The sequence below is a fragment of the Bactrocera neohumeralis genome, chromosome 6 (assembly GCF_024586455.1).
Source record: "Bactrocera neohumeralis isolate Rockhampton chromosome 6, APGP_CSIRO_Bneo_wtdbg2-racon-allhic-juicebox.fasta_v2, whole genome shotgun sequence".
NCBI lineage: Eukaryota > Metazoa > Arthropoda > Insecta > Diptera > Tephritidae > Bactrocera > Bactrocera neohumeralis.
Genome location: NC_065923.1, coordinates 40,845,190 through 40,864,520, shown reverse-complemented (window position 1 = coordinate 40,864,520; position 19,331 = coordinate 40,845,190). Strand labels below are relative to the sequence as shown.

The 19,331-nt window shown below is 36.4% G+C and overlaps 4 protein-coding genes across 5 annotated transcripts; 2 read left to right on the top strand and 2 right to left on the bottom strand.

Moving 5' to 3' along the window:
• Window positions 1-3,472: 3,472 nt before the first annotated feature.
• On the top strand, window positions 3,473-3,995 carry LOC126762774 (retinin). Its single transcript, XM_050479819.1, has 2 exons — window positions 3,473-3,484; window positions 3,546-3,995. The coding sequence occupies exons 1-2, from the start codon at window positions 3,473-3,475 to the stop codon at window positions 3,993-3,995; spliced, it is 462 nt and encodes a 153-aa protein (XP_050335776.1).
• A 1,568-nt stretch (window positions 3,996-5,563) lies between these two features.
• LOC126762880 (pupal cuticle protein G1A-like) lies at window positions 5,564-10,231 on the bottom strand. Of its 2 annotated transcripts, XM_050479926.1 has the most exons (3): window positions 10,171-10,231; window positions 9,804-10,087; window positions 5,564-5,764 (listed from the first exon to the last, which is right to left on the bottom strand). In XM_050479926.1, exons 1-3 carry the CDS (start codon window positions 10,180-10,182, stop codon window positions 5,659-5,661), a joined length of 402 nt encoding a protein of 133 aa, XP_050335883.1. In that variant the 5' UTR covers window positions 10,183-10,231; the 3' UTR covers window positions 5,564-5,658. The 2 variants fall into 2 exon arrangements, with proteins under 2 accessions (XP_050335883.1, XP_050335882.1); XM_050479925.1 differs by lacking the exons at window positions 9,804-10,087; window positions 10,171-10,231 and adding an exon at window positions 6,136-6,204 and having other exon boundaries at window positions 5,564-6,048.
• Window positions 10,232-13,523: 3,292 nt separating this feature from the next.
• LOC126762773 (pupal cuticle protein G1A-like) lies at window positions 13,524-14,050 on the bottom strand. Its single transcript, XM_050479818.1, has 2 exons — window positions 14,039-14,050; window positions 13,524-13,962 (listed from the first exon to the last, which is right to left on the bottom strand). The coding sequence occupies exons 1-2, from the start codon at window positions 14,048-14,050 to the stop codon at window positions 13,573-13,575; spliced, it is 402 nt and encodes a 133-aa protein (XP_050335775.1). The 3' UTR covers window positions 13,524-13,572.
• A 2,995-nt stretch (window positions 14,051-17,045) lies between these two features.
• On the top strand, window positions 17,046-17,646 carry LOC126762881 (pupal cuticle protein G1A-like). Its single transcript, XM_050479928.1, has 2 exons — window positions 17,046-17,111; window positions 17,200-17,646. The coding sequence occupies exons 1-2, from the start codon at window positions 17,100-17,102 to the stop codon at window positions 17,587-17,589; spliced, it is 402 nt and encodes a 133-aa protein (XP_050335885.1). The 5' UTR covers window positions 17,046-17,099; the 3' UTR covers window positions 17,590-17,646.
• The last annotated feature ends 1,685 nt before the right edge of the window (window positions 17,647-19,331 follow it).

Here is a 19,331-nt window from a genome sequence, read left to right as displayed (position 1 = left end):
GTGTGGCTATATATAGACATACAGTGTGTGCAAAATGTCCCGACGAATTTTGTTGATTCTTTTAACAAGCTACCACCCTAAAATATTGTTGTTCTAAGGAGTTCTTTAAGTTCAAGGTTTTCTGTATTTGGTTTAATCTTAATGCTGCGACTTCATATGAAAGCAATATCATTAATCACGCATTAATTAACTTTCAACTAATCAAAAATACTTTGTTCTGGATAATGTTATTGGTTTTATTTATATACATAGGTACATATACGAGTATGTGCAGAAAACAAAAAACCGATTAAGAACATTTGGTGCTAAATAAAACGTCACAAAGAATTGGTATTATTTTTAAAATTAATTCAACTTGCACGATTGGAGCTGCAAAGAATACACATTTTTTTAAAGTCATATAAAAATGTATTAAATAAAAAAATCAAATTAAATAATTTTAAAACTCATAACAATTTTATGTTTACTTTTAAGCTCTTGTTTATTCACACAAGCTTACCAATTTTGATAGGAGACAGATTGCTAAGCGCTAAAAAATATGTTTCCAGATTATAATATTACTTGAAGTCTTACTAATTATAGCATACCTGCTAACTCGAAGCCGTCTTATAAATTGCAATATTTTTGAAAATTCGCGACCTTCCCAAGCGACATCGCTTCTCTCTATGAACTCTTGAAAAGTTTCTTGAAGATCCGACATTTTTGAGTCAAATTTTGTTCAGCGATGAATCCCATTTTGGCTCAATGGGTATGTAAACAAGCAAAATTGCCGCATTTGGGAGCAAAAGCAATCTGGATAGATTCAAGGTCTGACATTTCATTCAGAAAAAACAACGGTTAAGTGTGGTTTGTGAGCCGGTGGAATCGTCAGTCCATATTTCTTCACAAATGACGCCAGTGAGAACGTAACCATCCATGGCGGCCGTTATCGCGTCATGAAAACCGACTATTTGCTGCCTGAAATTGAAGCTAGTGATCTCGGCGACATTTGGTTTCAAAAAAATGGCACCACTTTCCACACATCGCATCAATCAATGGGTTTTATTGAGAGAACACTTTGGTGAGCAGATAATTTCACATTTTGAGCCGGTCGATTGGCCACCAAAATCATGTGATATCACACCGTTAGACTTTTTCCTGTGAATACATGTAAAGTTTAAAGTCTATGCTGACAATCCCGCTGCGATTCAGGTCTTGGAGCAAAACATCACGAATATCATTCGTCAGTTACCAGTCGAAATGCTCGAACGAGTCATCGAAAATTGAACTCAACGGATGGACCATCTCAGACGTAGCCGCAGCCAACATTTAAAAGAAATAGTCTTCAAAAAATAAGTAACAAAAACTTTTATTTCGAAAATAAGCATTCCCCATTAAACCTAAAGTTTCTGTATTTTTTCTTTAAAAAAGTAGGAAACCTCGAAATGGATCATTCTTTACGTACCGACAGATAAAATTCTAATTATTTTTCAATGTAAACAGATAGTAATCTCAACTAGTATATGTTAAGTGTTTCTCTGTTTCATCGTTAGTGAACGCATCAATGTTGCGTATATCCAAATATTTTTTTATAAGCGGTATCTCATGTATGTATGTCCGACGCCATTCAAAAAACGATCTATGTATCGATCTTTTACTAAGAACTATGTTTTCAGATCTCAAAACCTCTAAATACCGCTGTCATTTTATAATAAGAATAGCGAAATATCTTGAATATATGGACCGGTTCTAGAGCGTACAAAGCTAACGGGTGTTTTGTTTTTAAGGCGTGGTTTTCAATGAAACAATACTCTTTTCGGAGTTGGCCTTTTTGACATCTCTTATTTCATTACACACTTAGTTTGGTTTTCCATTTCATAAAAAGCTTACTCCGGAGCACATGATCACATGTTCGGTGAATGGGCTCAAAACTAGATGGCGATGAAGCTCACTTCTGGTTGAATTAGTCTGGTTGACTCAAAAAGTCACTGTTTGGTGTGCAGAGAGAATCATTGGTCTATATTTTACCAAAACTAAGGCTGACCATAATGTTACAGGCAGGATTAATGACTCTTTCATGCCTGAATTGGAGGATTTTTATGTGGTCGACCTTTGAATGCCTTGGAAGACGGTTTGCGGTCCCAACTGCCGCAAAAGTGCTTGAAAATTGGTCCTCTCGACTAAAATTTATTCGAGCCAGCGGAAGTGGGAGGTCGCGTTAACAACAAACTGTCTGGACCACCATTCATCTCTGCCGTGGAGGGTCACATCCAAAAAATTAAAGATTTGGTACTTTAAAATGGTCGATTGACAATTAGAGACCTCGCTAATAGTCTTGGAATATCATTTGGCTTAGCCCAAATCATTTTGATGAATTCTTTTTATCTCGTCAAAGTCTCGATTGATGCCAAAATTGCTCACATGCGCCATATTATAAAGCATTGACGGCTGAAGGCCCTATAGCCAGTGCTGCGTTTAGGTATTTATATAATAAAACTCTTTTTGTTATATGAATTATTATAAATAAATAAATAAATAATAAAGCATTGATTCTATTTATTTGCCAGTAAACTCAGAAGGTTAATGCTGGGATGCTGTTCTGACACGATTGGGGAGATATAAGTCGAAACGAAGAAGGTCTATACCGAGAACAGGCTGTCCCTACTGTTTCTATGACGGGAAAGGGATTTGGGAAAAGAGCGTTTTATAGGAAGGAAATTACTTTGAAGGGGATGGAATTGATTTAGAAGAATGAAGAAAGAGTTTATTAACAAATTCATCTCACTTTTTGATCACAGTAGTACATAAACTTCAGCGCATTTTTGGGCTATGGAAGAGTTACGTTCATGATAATGACTACCGCATTCTTAATTACAAAATTAACTGAAGCCATAAGATTTTAATATCACAATGCTCAAACACATTTATTTTATTATAGCAAGAATAATATTTTCAACATAGTAATAATAATTCAAATTAATGTTGCTACAAATTTGACAGAAGGTTGCTCATTTACGATATTTTCCGCCTCGAAGTGTTAAGTGGCCACTGTCGGCCGCACCGCACCGCAGCGTCTCAGTGCAAAGCTTGCTGCCGTTTGTTTTTACATCAAATAATTTGTTAACTTGGTCAGTTATACTGCTGACCTACAACCGCGCCACTAAATTGTGGGAGTTGGCATGGAGTCGTTCCTCTTCAGTGCACATTGCCGTCTTGGCGCGCTATTTCCACGTACTTTTGGTTTACTTTACGCATTTTCTTAAATTATGGTTCCATTGTGTTTGGGATATTGAGTGTTGCATGGAGAATCATCTCAAAACTTCTTATAAGAAACAGCAAAAAGTGTAAAAAATAGTTTCCACGGCATTAAAGCTGAATTATGCTGGTCGGTGATATAAAATAGCAGACAATTTCCAAGTTTGGCATAGTTTTCTGGCAGCTACCGCATTGACATCATTCCAAACGTAACATCTCAATAATACAGTATAGCAATATGTGTAAACTAGTAAGTTTTGCAAATGAAGTTATTTCAATTCGCGCTAAACATTTTTTACTTTCGCCATTAGTCGTTGCTACCCGTCTTCGTCCTTTCGATCGCCGTGATCCAGGCGCGCCCAAGTCTAAAGTATCTACCAACTGTGGCTGAGCATGTGGAGTATACGCCCACTGTGGTCGGACATACCGTGCACTCACTGCCCGCCGCAGTTTCACATCAGAGTCAAACCATTGTGCATGAGAAGCGTCCCTACCTGCGTCCCATAGTGGAACATACGCCCATTATCAAGACGTACACGCCCGTTGTGAAGGCGTATTCACCTGTGATTAAAACTTATGCGCCCAGCACAAGCGTAGCCTGGCCGGCTGTCTCCTATGGACCGGTGTATCCATCAGCTTACGCTGGTTTGTACGATGGCTGGAGCTCGCCCAGCCTGAAGAGTGTTTATGGCGGCTGGAGCTCCGGTTGGAAGCCAAGTACTGCTTATGAGGATTGGGATGCCTGGGCACTGAAGAAATAAATTATTGAGCATAGTGCAGACAAAGTGTTAATTTGGTATAAATTAAGTAAAAGTTAAAGTTGCGTTGAAAATGTGATTGAATTCGAAGTATGTAGATGTAAATGTTGAAACCGTGATCGAAAGTGAATAAAGCATATAAAGCTTCAATTTGTGTGTGTTTCTCAATTAGAAGAAACTTTTATATTATTAAACCCGTTAGCAGAACATGGTTCCGTTCAAAATATCAAAAAATTTAATACTGGCAACAGTTTGCACAGGATATAAAGTGCTTTATCAACGTGACGACAACAACACAGCTTTTAATATAAACCGTAAAAGAGGAAATACATTCGTGGATAGGTAGACAACATGAAGACCTGGATTTCCACCTGACCCAAGTACTCAGTAGCTATGTATGCTTTAGAAGCTGCCTATAAAAATATCGTCATGACTTTAGTCCACATTGTCCGATGCGTATGGAGTGTATATAAGTCTCTGAACACGTACTCTATCATTGCCTTCGGTTTTCAAGTATAAGGGGTAAGCTGAAAACCACACTGGGGGTAGTCTCACGGTGGAAAATTTGATTGTGCGAGTCCTCTGTAAAATGAAAAGCTATCAACGTAGCGGCAATTATGATAAGATTGAGATATTTACAACAGTCAGTCCGTCCGTACAAAAGAGGAGACTTAAATGTCTTCTTCTCTCCCTTAGTCCAGTTGTCACGTGGGAGAGACATGCGATAGAAGTAGGTTAGGTTTAGCGGATTACAGTCTCGCACTTCAGCTTTCTAGGCTTTCTCCTGGCGGACGTGAGTAAAGGGCAGACATCTTCGAACTCTTCATTGACGAGTCAAAGACTTCAGCTTTTAATTAAAAATTATATTCTTTATTATTTAAGGGACCCTAATAGTGTGGTGCTTACAGTCATACTCCACCTTTCGAGTCTAAAGGTAGATCGCTCGATTCCAGCTTACGATAAAAATAAAAAAAATATTTTCTTGGTGACCGTCTTCTCGCGTGGTATTAAATGATGAATCTTCGAATGTATTTCTGAGTAGACTCAAATACCTGCAAAATCTCCATAAATAATAAATAATATCTATACTCACTGCGAAAAGAAGGAATAATCTATTTAGCCTAGGCACTGAAGAAAGAAGCCTTTGGTATTTAAACATGAATGTACAGTATTTCTCCTTAAATATATATGTAAATGAGATTAGATCACTTATGAAAAGTACATTTTTTTTTTTTAATTTTTAGCTTATACCTCGGCAAAGATTCGAAAACTTGAACGACTAAATGTTGGTCGTCCACAAGAGTGACTAAACTGTGCTGGCTACAAAGTGATACGTGATGACGGGAATAGAATCCACTCAACTAAAATTCTACTCTGACTAAAATTGGAATAGTAAGCAGGCTTCGTCAAATGTACTACACACAGCTCAAAAATTCACAGCGTAGTTTAACAAAGTACCTAAAGGATACATTTAATACCCGAAAACTTTCAAAAGTCTCAGTTAAAAGGAGTGTTTGTTTCTTTTTTAAATAGTTTATTTAACAAATCGCTGTTTTCGAAGTCAACAACGTTGTAAGCTAATTATTCTAAAAAAAATATATTATTCGTTATCACAAAATCAGTGTACAAAATCTTTTGTCCATTTCGGTTCTCCATCGTCGTCCGTTTACCAGGATGAGTAGTGAGCGTCATAGGCCAAGGGCGCAGCATAACTGTGCACAACTGGAGCAGCGGCGTATGATTTGATGATGGGGGCGGCAGCGGCATAAGAGGTGTGCACCAGAGGAGCAGAGTGGATGGTCTTCACGACAGGAGCAGAGACATAGCTGGTCTTCACAACGGGTGCCACCACATCCTCCACAACATGAGCTGAGCTGTGCACGATCGACTGGCTTTGATGGGAGACTGCGGTGGGAATGCTCTTCACCACGGAGCCAACTTTAGCCAAGACGGGTTCTTGGTAAGCAACAGCGGCTGGTGCCGAGTACACAACTGGACTCTCATACAAGTGGCTTGGGGCAGCGGCGGCAACAGCGACGAGGGCAGCAAGGACAAACTGTTGAACAAAAGAGTAATTTGTTAAAATATTTTCAAATCTGTTGTTCTACAAACGTGATCCTGTTATAAACTAAGGTTAACTTACCAATTTGTACATTTTGTTAATTTTTGTTTTTTGAATTCGTAAGAAAGAACGATTTTTGACTTTTGAGCGTTGTTAGCTGATTGATGTCTTGCTGTTGAATATCCAACGCTTTTATACGCCATAGAGTTCATGCTTTGAAAGTCAATAAAAACTACAATAGCAACATTAATAGAGGCATTTCAATAATCGTAACAATAACAAAAATGCTGCAAAAACTTTACCGAAACGTGCAAGTCATATGCGACGCATGCGCAGACGCCGCTTAACTTACTCGTAGCCACAAACAATATAATAGCGCGTGATTGTGAGGGCGACTGCTCGTACACGGAGTCAGCGCAGGTGCGCGCTCTTTCACACCGCATAGCGGGAGCTGAAAGCAATTACGGCGTGAAGTTCAGATGAAAACACAAAATAATAATAGCACAAAAAATAAAATAAAATTAATGCATTAGACCAAAAAGGCGAAGCTCACTCTTATTTTCATTACGCCGCGATAATGCGCTCATTAGCTAGCGGCCGAGCTTTGGCCAACGCAGCAGCGACTTGTAATTACCCGCAGCCTCGCACGTCTACCCTGAAAAGGTTATTGTGACGCTGTCTTACAATAGAACAACATAACAGCAGAAACAAACAAAAATCAGATCGCACTACAAGACTTTTAAAAATAGAACATTTTTTTTTAAATTAATTGATTTTTCTGTTTAATTTGCGTTGGTTCCTGCATCGACGTTGGTGGCACGAGCGATCCGTTAACGGAACTCTCACTTTGTTTATGTTTTATATTCTTTTAGTTCTTTTGATCACGAGCGCTGAGAATATGTTTTCGAATTTTTATTACAATGGTTCGAAACAAAGAGATAAAGAGAACACCGCTATGGATATGTGGAGTTTTTATCTAACAAATCTACTTAAATATATGAGGTATTAAAGCGAGAACTATGCTGCAAATCTAATTTTAAAGTTAATGAATTTGTATAAAATATCTTTATATTGAAAATATTGCTTTGCTTACTGAAGCTTCTTTGCCGGGGAATTACTTTCCTTTTAGGCCGATAATTTAATAGAAAGTTTGAGTTATATGAGGTCTTATAGTATAGAGCGCCCATGCCTACGACAATCGAAATGTACTCAGAAATGTCCAAAAATTATTGCGTTGATATTAGAAAGACTTCAGCGTCATTTACCTTATGAACTGAGCCAATTTAACAACCTTGAATGTGCCAGCTAAAGACGAGGTCTCAGTTGTGGTTGGATTTGACTATCCGTAACATGCTTCTCTGCTTCTTTCAAGAAAGCTCGTATAATTAAAGCCCTAAAATAGAAAAAATTAAATTTTGAGAAAATTTATTTCTCAACATAGCCCCCTTTAGCTTGATATACCTGATCCAATCTGAAAAAACCCACTTCGTGTTTCATTTATACAGCTTCAAACACGGCGATGGATGGTATACGGTTGTACTTGTTGCCCAGAGCGTGGTAGTACCCAGACATCACCAGTTTTCTTTCCCCCATATTTCGTTCAAGATGTGGGTTTTGAGTTACTTACTGACTTACAAAGCTCGCGAATCGTCAAGTGACGTAATTTTGTCGCGATTTTTGACTATTTCTCTTCAAAAACCGAGGTAGCGACAACGTTTAGAGTCGTTAAATCAATTTTTGACGGTCATCATCGAAGCTGAAGGCAGTTTTGGTTCTATATACCCTTCTTGAAACAGGAATCGAACAGACCAATAATGCTCTTTCTCCCTTTTTCTGAAAGAGGGCCCGATTCCATATCCGGTCGAAACAGTAAACATTTACGAGAATGTATATTTATGGCAGTAGAGACGCTGTTAGGCGGTGAGTTTGAATACATACCGGACCACTGTCGTATAACAAATGTAGAAATAATTTGGTTCTGAGCACAAAGCTTGCGTGAAGGCATTGGTAACAAGTAAAGAAGAACTTAGTTTGGGTGTAACAGAACATTTTATACTCATGCAACTTTCAAGGATCAACCGACATTTTCGATAAGAAGTTCGCAATAAGAACTGGGGTGCACATATTCGGTATCTGGGAGCTTGAATAGTTTTGATCCAACTTGGCCAATTTTTGGTCAAAAGGCAGCACAACTCAAAGGTACTTTTCGTACAAAATTGTATCCAGATACCTTGTTTGGCCCTTGAAATATATAATGGAAAGTGAAAGTATTAGACGGAATTTAAAATTGTATTGTATGGGAAATAGGTGTGATTGTAATCCGATTTCGCCCATTTTCAAACTGTAATGAAAGAATGTCAGAACAATATATCGTACTACAATTGGTAGAAATCGGTCGAGTAGGTCCAGAAATATGGGTTTTCGCTTAAATATGAGCAATGCCAATCCCATCGTCTAATTTTGACCCCGGTTTCTGTAAAGCTCTCTGGATTTATTTGTAAAGTGTTATTTATCCTGAGCGAATTTTGTTATTGTACAATAAGTGCTTAGGGATATAACCAACCGAAAGGTGAACTTAGTCATTATACACTTTAGCAACATGTTGTGAGAGTATAAAAATTAACTTAAAATTTTGTGTTTAAAGTTGAATTCTAAATTGGCTCGAAGTCATAAAATTACGATGTCTTTAATCCTTAGATACCATATAAATTCACCCCGAAAAATTACTGTTTGTATTTTACTATAAACCAAACAAATTATTTTTTTAAAGCTGTAGATTTAGCGTAGCTTCGAATAACATCGAACATCATCTTATTAATCGGCCACATTGGTCATGTGATTTGATATTTTATCCACAAATTAAAACCAACTTCAAATCATCAAACATCTTGATTACTGTCAATGTATGCTCTATATTTTGCCGACTCTTCTTTACCTAACCTTTAAGACTTTTGCTTAGGAGCTCTGTGATATCTCCTACCACTGGCGATGTTTCTGTTAATTCGCCATAGAGATGTAAACAAACCCAAATAATGAAAATACTATAGACATGAACTGGATTTTACGCACACTTCACCTTGCAGATCTACACGTAATCATATGCACTCCAAACTCATTTAAAATCCAAAAACCCTTTGATCAAGTACTACAAAAAATCGGGTTTTGAAAACTATGTGGAACTAATGATAAGTTTTGTTATCTGAAAAGAGCAATTAAAGAAAAGTGATTTTTCAACTTCTCCTCGAATTTTCAAAAAAATTACAATTATACGTTTCCTCATTCAGCTATTTAAAATTGGTTCTTAACCGACGACTGACAACGAAAATATCCACCTGTCAATAAAAACTATGAACTTCTTTGGGCAATGGAAATCAATATGTTTTAGCGATAATCCTTTGATACCAGAATTACCGATAATAAATTACTTATAACTAATTATTCAAAGTTGGGAACATTAGACAATACCTTGCAAGCTAGAACAATTAAGTATAACTTTTCAAGTAAAATAATTTATTAACAATGCGCTGATATAAAAGTCAACAACGTTGTAATCTAATTATTCTAAAAAAACTATGTTAATCGTTATATCACAAAATCAGTGTACAAAATCTTTTGTCCATTTCTGTTCTCTTTCGTCGTCCGTTTACCAGGATGAGTAGTGAGCGTCATAGGCCAATGGCGCAGCATAACTGTGCACAACTGGAGCAGCGGCGTATGATTTGACGACGGGGGCGGCAGCGACATATGAGGTGTGCACCAGAGGAGCAGAGTGGATGGTCTTCACGACAGGAGCGGAGACATAGCTGGTCTTCACAACTGGTGCCACCACATCCTCCACAACATGAGCTGAGCTGTGCACGATCGACTGGCTTTGATGGGAGACAGCGGTCGGAATGCTCTTCACCACGGAGCCAACTTTAGCCAAGACGGGTTCTTGGTAGGCAACAGCTGCGGGAGCTGAGTACACAACTGGGCTTTCATACAAGTGGCTTGGGGCAGCGGCGGCAACAGCGACGAGGGCAGCAAGGACAAACTGTTGGACAGAAGAAGTAATTTGTTAAAATATTTTCAAATATCTTACGAAGTAATTTTTGTTATAAAGTAAAGTAAACTTACCAATTTATACATTTTGTTAGTTTTTGTTTTTTGAGTTCGTAAGAAAGAACGATTTTTGACTTTTGAGCGTTGTTAGCTGATTGATGCCTTTCGGTCGCGTAACCCTCGCTTTTATACTCTTAAAAGTTCATACCTTAATTTACCGTCAATGATTTTATTAACAATAACAAAAATGTAAAAAGTTTGTCGAAATGCGAAAGTCATACTCTGCGGTCGTATTATAGTTACAAAAGCAGTTAGTTTATATGTGAGTGAGCATTTACGATAAGATGCAGATGTAGTGGTTAGTTCGTTTACTCATGTATTTATGAAAGGCAGGTGTATGGCTAGGTATGGTCGCGCAATTTATATCAGACGATCATGTCATCACACTAACGGTTCAATTATTGAATTATTAAATGTTGTACATCTTTACACTTCAATTTGACTTTTTTATAAAATAATTAACAGATGAACTTCTCGCATAACTATTGTCTAAAGACCGCTTTTGGCAAAATGTAAGCTTTAGAGCAGCATCTATATTTTTTTGTTCGGTGGAACAGTTAAGACGAACTGGAAGAATAGACCTGCGGGCTACGACGGACCTAATTTAACGGTTAAAAAGTAAAGTAATAAACTAAGTAATATTAAGAATGTTGCAGATCAGCCTTCAATTTCCGCCGAACTTTTTAAGAACAGTCATTGGAAAATAGAGCAAAAAGTTATTGTGTTCAACCTTCTCGTCTCCAACGGAAAGAAGGAAGAAATGTTTAGAAAATGCTCCAGTTTGCTTATTTAACTAAAAAAAAAATTAAAATATGAAGTAAACAAAATTTTCGCTACACTTTCATCTACAACAGGATGATTTCAAATTTTTTATTATTTGATTAGCTTCTATTGATACCATTTAGTTAGACAAAATCATAAATATTTAGAGTTATTAGCTAGAGGTACACCATGTGTAAAGAGAGAGTGGGAGAGAGGAAAAGTGATTTATATCCAGTAGTCCTCTGTAATCGCCACAGGTTAAAAGCATTACTCGTTGCAATAACCGTATGGTAGCTGTGGAGAAGTAGAATAACGAAACTCGAGTTCTACGAATAAATGGATTGTTGGTCTATATTTCTTCAAAAGTAAAGCCGGTCATATTGTTACTATCAATGAGGAGGACTATAAACCCATGACTAATAACTTTTTCATGCCAGAATTGGAGCTGATGTGGACGACGTTTAAATTCTAGAAGACGGCGGCATGCCATACAGTCAAAGTCGTGAGCGCAAAACTGCAAGTGGGTCAGTAAATGGCATCCGTGGTTAAAAACATTATTTTAAATGTGCATGGTCCAGCTTTCATAATCTTAATGTGTACATATATTTCACAATATTAACCACATTCACTCAGGACAAGTCTTTTTTCTACCACTTTTCACACTCATCTCCACACAGTAAAAACGGTTAAAATCGGGTGATAACCTCCCCACTCGCCATATAATGGTTATGGCTGGCGTTTTACCGAAAATATGAATCAATTCGTGAAATCCTCTATTGAAATTCAGATACGGTCCTGATGATAACGTGCCCTTGTGTTCAAACTGAGTAAAATCAGGTTAATACAGCCTTTTGACTTTAGACTACATACATACATATATCGATCAATATGAGAATTAATTTCATGCAATTCAGGGTGCGTTCCTTTCTACAACAGTGTATCTTCGTATTTAAAATGGACATAAACGGAAATTGGTTAAATGGACCCTAATCTTATTGGAACAAATTCCTAAAATATTTACAAACAGAAAGCGTATGATGTTTGGACTAATCCTAATTTCATCACTTATTCCAAAAATGTCGCATCTACTAGGATACTAAGAGTAATTTTGTTAACAAATCTATCTATCCAAACTAATTTATTTTCCATGTCACAATAAGAAACTGGACGAAATTGGACAACAACTACGCCTACTTCTCATATAACACAATTTTAAATTAAACTTGATTCTTTCACTTTCCAGTACACAAATCGGGAAACAATTAGTTAAACGGATACGACTTTGCCTTTAGTGCTGTGCCACTATTCAAGCTCTGACTTTCACCGAATATTTGGATACCAGTACCTATAGTTGACTTTTGATCGAATACATATATTGTGCAATTTTTGAAATATGTAATAGTAATTCAGTGATAATACTTCTTTAATAATGGTACGGCCGAAAATGGGTTGAATCGGGCCCATACTTCGTTTAGACTCCACATACCAAATATAAAGATTTTCGAATTATCGAATATCGAATAATTAATATCAGGATTTTCGAACATTCGGCTGACTTTAGTCCATATGATTGGTGATTGCATGCGAGATACTTTATGAAACCTAAGGAAAATTCTTCTAGTATGTGGAATGTTAATAGTACGTGGTTATAGCAAAAAAAAACATTGAGTCGATACTACTCAAACTCCCATATACTATACGTACAATCAGGGTTCGTCCGGAAAGTAATAGGACTGATGCCAGCGCAATTTCCAAGCATTGAAGGCGTCTCGGAATTCTCCGGAATAGCCTTGAGAGCCGAAATGCATGCTGCTTGATCCCCTTTCATTAGCCTTTTCAGGCAGGGAAACAAAGAACAGTCCGGGGCCACATATGGACCGTAAGGCGGCTACGAAACATTGGGATGCCGGCCTTGGAAACACAACAATTTTTGCAAAAGCAACATCTGGGTAACCATGCTTGATCACATCAAACGTCTCTGTGGCAGATTTACAGAGTTTCTAAATTTTCGGCTTGCACAACTCATAGAAGCACGTCTCACGAAAATGTTTGTCCTGACTCCAGGTGCTGAGCTGTTCGTTCGTTAGCTAGAACGCCCTCTACCGAACCCAGTCGGTGCGCTCACGCTCCGAAGTAAAGTCGCGGCGGAAGAAAAATGATTACGATGATTACTCCTCTGGGACTTAGCAAGTGAAATCCATCTGGTATCGCACAGGGCTAAACTTGTCTATGCGTGGCTTATCTGGTAATTTGGTAATCTGGTAGGACGATTAATCTGATCCAACATACATATCATGATTTTCTTTTGTTTAAGAAACTTTATGTCGAATATGGCGGCCAGTATCTGAGTTATATATAGTATGGATATATGAAATTGCTTCGATATCGAACGTCTGGTTGACGTTTTACACTTTAAAAATATTTCCCGGCTTTAATTCTTGCAATTTGTAGGAGTATAAAATGTTCGGTTGAACCCGAACTTAACCCTTCCTTCCTTGTTAAAAGTTCTTTTTTAATTAAATAATTTATTATCATTTCGGTGATATAAAATTCAACAACGTTCTAATTTAATTATTCTAAAAAACTATGTTATTCATTATCACAAAATCAGTGTACAAAATCTTTTGTCCATTTCTGTTTTCCATCGTCGTCGATTTACCAGGATGAGTAGTGAGCGTCATAAGCCAAGGGCGCAGCATAACTGTGCACAACTGGAGCAGCGGCGTATGATTTGACGACGGGAGCGGCAGCGACATATGAGGTGTGCACCAGAGGAGCAGAGTGGATGGTCTTCACGACAGGAGCGGAGACATAGCTGGTCTTCACAACGGGTGCCACCACATCCTCCACGACATGAGCTGAGCTGTGCACGATCGACTGGCTTTGATGGGAGACAGCGGTGGGAATGCTCTTCACCACGGATCCAACTTTAGCCAAGACGGGTTCTTGGTAAGCAACAGCGGCTGGAGCCGAGTACACAACTGGACTCTCATACAAGTGGCTTGGGGCAGCGGCCGCAACGGCGACGAGAGCAGCAAGGACAAACTGTTGGAAGGTGGAAATAAATGGTTAAAATATGTTACTTACTAAGTGATCCTGCTATAAGAAGAAATAAACTTACCAATTTGTACATTTTGTTATTTTTTGTTTTTTGAGTTCGTAAGTAAGAACGATTTTTGACTTTTAAGCGTTGTTAGCTGATTGATGTCTTTCTGTTGGCTATCCACTTCTTATATAGTTTTTTTTGGTGCTTTAAACGAATCAGTATACTTACGAAAACAAAATATTGACAGTCATGCTTGTTATATTCCGTGTGTGAGTGAGAGGAGTTATATTTCTTGTTCATACTTGTACATAAACTTATTGTAGGCAAGGGAATTTACCAGCACAAGCACATATGTCGGCTGCGCGCTCTTTCTACGCCGTAATAAAGGTGTACATGGTATTAATGATCCACTGTTTAAGAAAACTATCTAAGTTTGTATATCCCATATGAAACTCCACTGTACTCATAATAGTTTTGTGTACTGTATAGTCATTGCTCCTATTATATTCTGGAAGGAGGATACGTTTCCAACTTAGTAAGTATATATGGTATGTTCATGTAATGAATCCACAGACTTCATCTTGGTGAAGTTTGAGGGTTGTAATAGCATTGCAGAATATGTACATAATTTTAGTAATTCGAATATGCTTTAAAGAGAGTAAATTTGTTTATGAAACAGTTGATCGTAAACAAATAAATTAGAAGTTGTTCATACTGTTTTGATTGATTAAATTAGTTATTTATCTCTCTGATCAGCCGGTATAGCCACCAATGACTTCCGTTCAACAGGATATCTTATGATAAAAGGGAGAAATACAATGAAATATCATTACCACTTAAACTGGAAAAACTAAGGAACCAAAAACATTATTTCTGAAAAAAATGTTTAAAATAAAATGTACACCTCTCAGAGACTCAAAGGAGAATATTAACAACAGATAACTTATATTTTCATTATAAGATCACACATTTTGGCCAACATTTACAGTTTAAGGTTATAAGGGAAATCAAAATGCGTGTAGATCACAGTTTTGCATATATAGAGACTATCTGTAAAGATTGCATTAACTTTTACACACAATTTTAAGTGAGTAACTTACATACTGACCGACACGAAAATTATTATACATACTTACATAGTACATGGGATCTTGGATATCTCACGTTTAGATTTCATACACTTTCTACTTTAAGGGGTTACATGGGTTTCCTCGGGTAAAAAACAGCTTTTTTTCAAAAATTTTTTCTCATATAAAAAATTAAATATTTTTTATTAGAATTTTTTATTGTTACAAGCATACACAATTAACAAAATTTTTTCTCATATAAAAAATTAAATATTTTATTAGAATTTTTTATTGTTACAAACAAACACAATTAACAAAGAAATTCTGTAATTTTTGAAAAATATATTTTAAACTCGACCAAAAAGAAAGCGTTTTAGTTAAAACCTTAACTTAGAATTTGGACGAAGAAACAAAAAAAAATAAAAATAGGATTTTCGGCAGACAATTTAACAAAAACTAAAAAGTTCGCCAGTTTTTTTTTTAAATAGTTGTAATCCCAAAAAAATCCTTCTTCCAAGTCTTTAGGAATTATAACTCAAAGTTCTGTGCAAAACTTCATGGATATCGGTTGAGTCGTTCTCGAGAAATCTTGCCAACTGACTTCAAAAGCACAGGTTCGAGAAAACTCGTTTAAAGACGGGACACTCGAGCGCATAAGTTCTCAAAGTTGTATTTCCGAAACTATTGCTGGGATCAACTTGAAAGTATTCTAAAGGTATTGTGGAATTTAATAGTAGTAACATATATCCAATATTATACGAACACTTAATTTTGATAGTGACCAATATATACGGTTTAAAGCCTCTTGCAAGTTTGAAGTTTTTATATTAGGCAGTATGGAAGATAGGATTAGTTATAGCCCGATTCTATCCATTTTATGAGTCAAGGACACAATGTTGTTAAGGAGTCTCTCCTCTATGAATTTCAACTCGCATATTTGTGCACATATACCCCATATACCCCGTAAATAAACCGGAAGTTTGAAAATCTTTAAATGAGACATAAGGGGCTAGAGTATATTGACCCGAGTTTACCACTTTTTGAGTTTAAATAATAAATTTCATAGATTGATTGATATTTTCGGAGAGCCATATGTACTGTGGTTCAATTCATGGGGCATGGGGATTTTATTGATCTTTGAACTTGAGATGGTATACTATAAAGGCATTAATTGTTTTTGTATCGATATATTCATTGGTGCCAAAGCGGATAGAATTTAAAATGGTGTTATATGGTAAGTGGGCTTGTTTATGATGCAATTTCGTTTATATTCACAGTCTAATGCAGAAATGTAATGTTAATGTAATGTGCGGAATTTGGTTTAGGTTCTTGTAGGTCCTGACAAACAGAATTTTCCCATTATGCCTCTAAAAGCCCTGGCCATGATCCAGTATGGCAACTGCTTCACACAGCTCGTTTGAGATATTTAAGTTTTTTATTTTATATATATCGCGGGCACGATGTCAAATACAATAATAGAAAACTAATAGAAATAAGTGAGTTCTTGAATTATAATATTCGCCTACACCCGAAGTTGATCTTAGCTCTTTCTCATTTCCGAACTATAAAAATATGAAAATGCAATAGCTGGCGGATTTCTCATATTTTTGTTTATTAAGTAAAGGCCGTTGACCGAACTGCCATAAAATCGAGAGGTGTTAGAAGCTACTGAAATTTTTATTTTCAATTAAAAAAAAAATCAGTAATTGCAAAGTACGCAACTGACTTTCCACACAAAAGTGTATAAGAATTGACTGATAGTTGCACCCACAACACAACCGTAATTGAAAACCCGGTCTGATATACTCGTACACTAATTTAATTTACTACAACCACAACACGCACACATTTGTGCACAGAGTACGATTTGAACATATCAACAAATATACAATATTTCTACCAAAACTGTTATTGTTAATGGATTAATTAAGCTTCATGGCTATTTCACGTATGGTACGCAAAGTGTATAAAAGCGAGGGTTACGCAACCGAAAGACATCAATCAGCTAACAACGCTCAAAAGTCAAAAATCGTTCTTTCTTACGAACTCAAAAAACAAAAATTAACAAAATGTACAAATTGGTAAGTTAACCTTACTTTATAACAGGATCACGTTTGTAAAATAACAGATTTGAAAATATTTTAACAAATTACTTCTTCTGTCCAACAGTTTGTCCTTGCTGCTCTCGTCGCTGTTGCCGCCGCCGCCCCAAGCCACTTGTATGAGAGCCCAGTTGTGTACTCGGCTCCAGCCGCTGTTGCTTACCAAGAACCCGTCTTGGCTAAAGTTGGCTCCGTGGTGAAGAGCATTCCCACCGCTGTCTCCCATCAAAGCCAGTCGATCGTGCACAGCTCAGCTCATGTTGTGGAGGATGTGGTGGCACCAGTTGTGAAGACCAGCTATGTCTCCGCTCCTGTCGTGAAGACCATCCACTCTGCTCCTCTGGTGCACACCTCATATGTCGCTGCCGCTCCCGTCGTCAAATCATACGCCGCTGCTCCAGTTGTGCACAGTTATGCTGCGCCATTGGCTTATGACACTCACTACTCATCCTGGTAAACGGACGACGAAAGAGAACAGAAATGGACAAAAGATTTTGTACACTGATTTTGTGATATAACGAATAACTTAACTATATAGAATAATTAGATAATAACGTTGTTGACTTTTATATCAGCGAATTGTTAATAAATTATTTAATTTAAAAATTTATATATCCGAGAATAGATTCTTCAATTGCAATATGAAAAAAATGTTTGTGAGGGATTGGTATTTAGTCCGAGTTCTTACATTAACAATAGAATATACATATATGATGGTTATTTTTGAGAAACGAAAATTAGTTGGTGAAATTTTAGTTTGTATGAAAAAACGAAAATTCCTATGAATAATGTATGGGAACCTAAAACAAAAATAGCGACCCCTTAGAGTTAAGCTACAGCGCCTTATTAGAAAAGTATGATTACTGATAAGATAACATTGATCCATATTAGAGGATGCTGTATAAAGTCAACTGTTACAAGAGCACACTATTATTTGGCAAAGATTTTATCTGAGTACCAATAATATATTTCAGAAATTATCCTATATTTTAAGTAAAATATCTGCTAAAGGCAATGGCAAGGCATCAAAAACACTATTTCAAAAGAGTTTAATTACAACATCTACTTCTGTACTTAATTTCTACAATGTGAAGAAAGAATCAGATGGAATTTAAAATTGTGATATATACATAGATATTTGTTGTTTGTGAAAATCATTGCCTGGTGAATGAAAATTTGTCTATTAGGTCTTGAGGTATATATTAAAAGTGGGCCGTACAAAATTCATTGTCCAATTTTAATATTGGATCCTATGGAGCTCATTTGTGCTGTGTCGGGTGTAAAATTTAATGTCTCCGACATGTTTAGTTTTTGGTTATCATCTCGTATTTTTAACATAACATTAAAATTAACCATAGGGTATATCAGAAAAACAGCTTCTATAGAATATATTCATTAAAATATAAATCATTTAGATCAACATAAACGGTTTAAAATCAGGCGGAATATCGGAAATCGCTATCGGGTGAATTGAGAACGAAAAAATGTCTGTACTGATTCCAATAACATTTTGCATTACTCAAATATACTCAAGATAATTCACACTGACCGATATATTGAATATAAGTCTGCTTTAACAACGAAAATCTTGAATTTGTGAACCGGTTTCAGATATTTTTTTTATTAAACTTTTAGAAGTAAATCAATATTCTTCCACCAAATTTTGCTAAGATATTTTACGTATTGACCGATATGTACACTATAAAACCAATCGGAAGTATGAAATTCTTATTTAAGGTACTAACCCGATTTAAGGTACTGACTCGATTTATCCATGTCAGAAGTATTGTCCCGATTTTACCCATTTTTGAAACAAGGGCATGCTGTTATCAAAACAATCCAAATTGTGATAATAAATCTCATAGATTGACTGTTATTTTTGATAAAAGGGAGCAATACACACCGAGGTTTATATATTCGGTCAACTAAACTTGAAAAGTTTGACAATTTTTAGTCATCAGGTCTCATTCTTTAAATCTGTGCAAAGTTTTATACAGATACATTCATTGGTGGTGTAATCACCAGATAATTATTTAGAATCAATAGAAGTTAAAATTGTTTTATAAGGGCGGTGATTTATGTCCGATTATGCTTAATTTCACACTGTCCCACATATCGCTTTAGTAATGTTTAGATCATAATTTCCGGTTTTGCTATTTAACCGGACGAGTGTTCGCCAGTTTTTTTTATATTAAGAGC

Coding starts and splice junctions, on each gene's coding strand:
- LOC126762880 (XM_050479926.1), bottom strand. Junction 5,765..9,803: donor TCTGCTCCTCTGGTGCACAC/CTCATATGTCGC, acceptor TCTGGTGCACAC/CTCTTATGCCGCTGCCGCCC.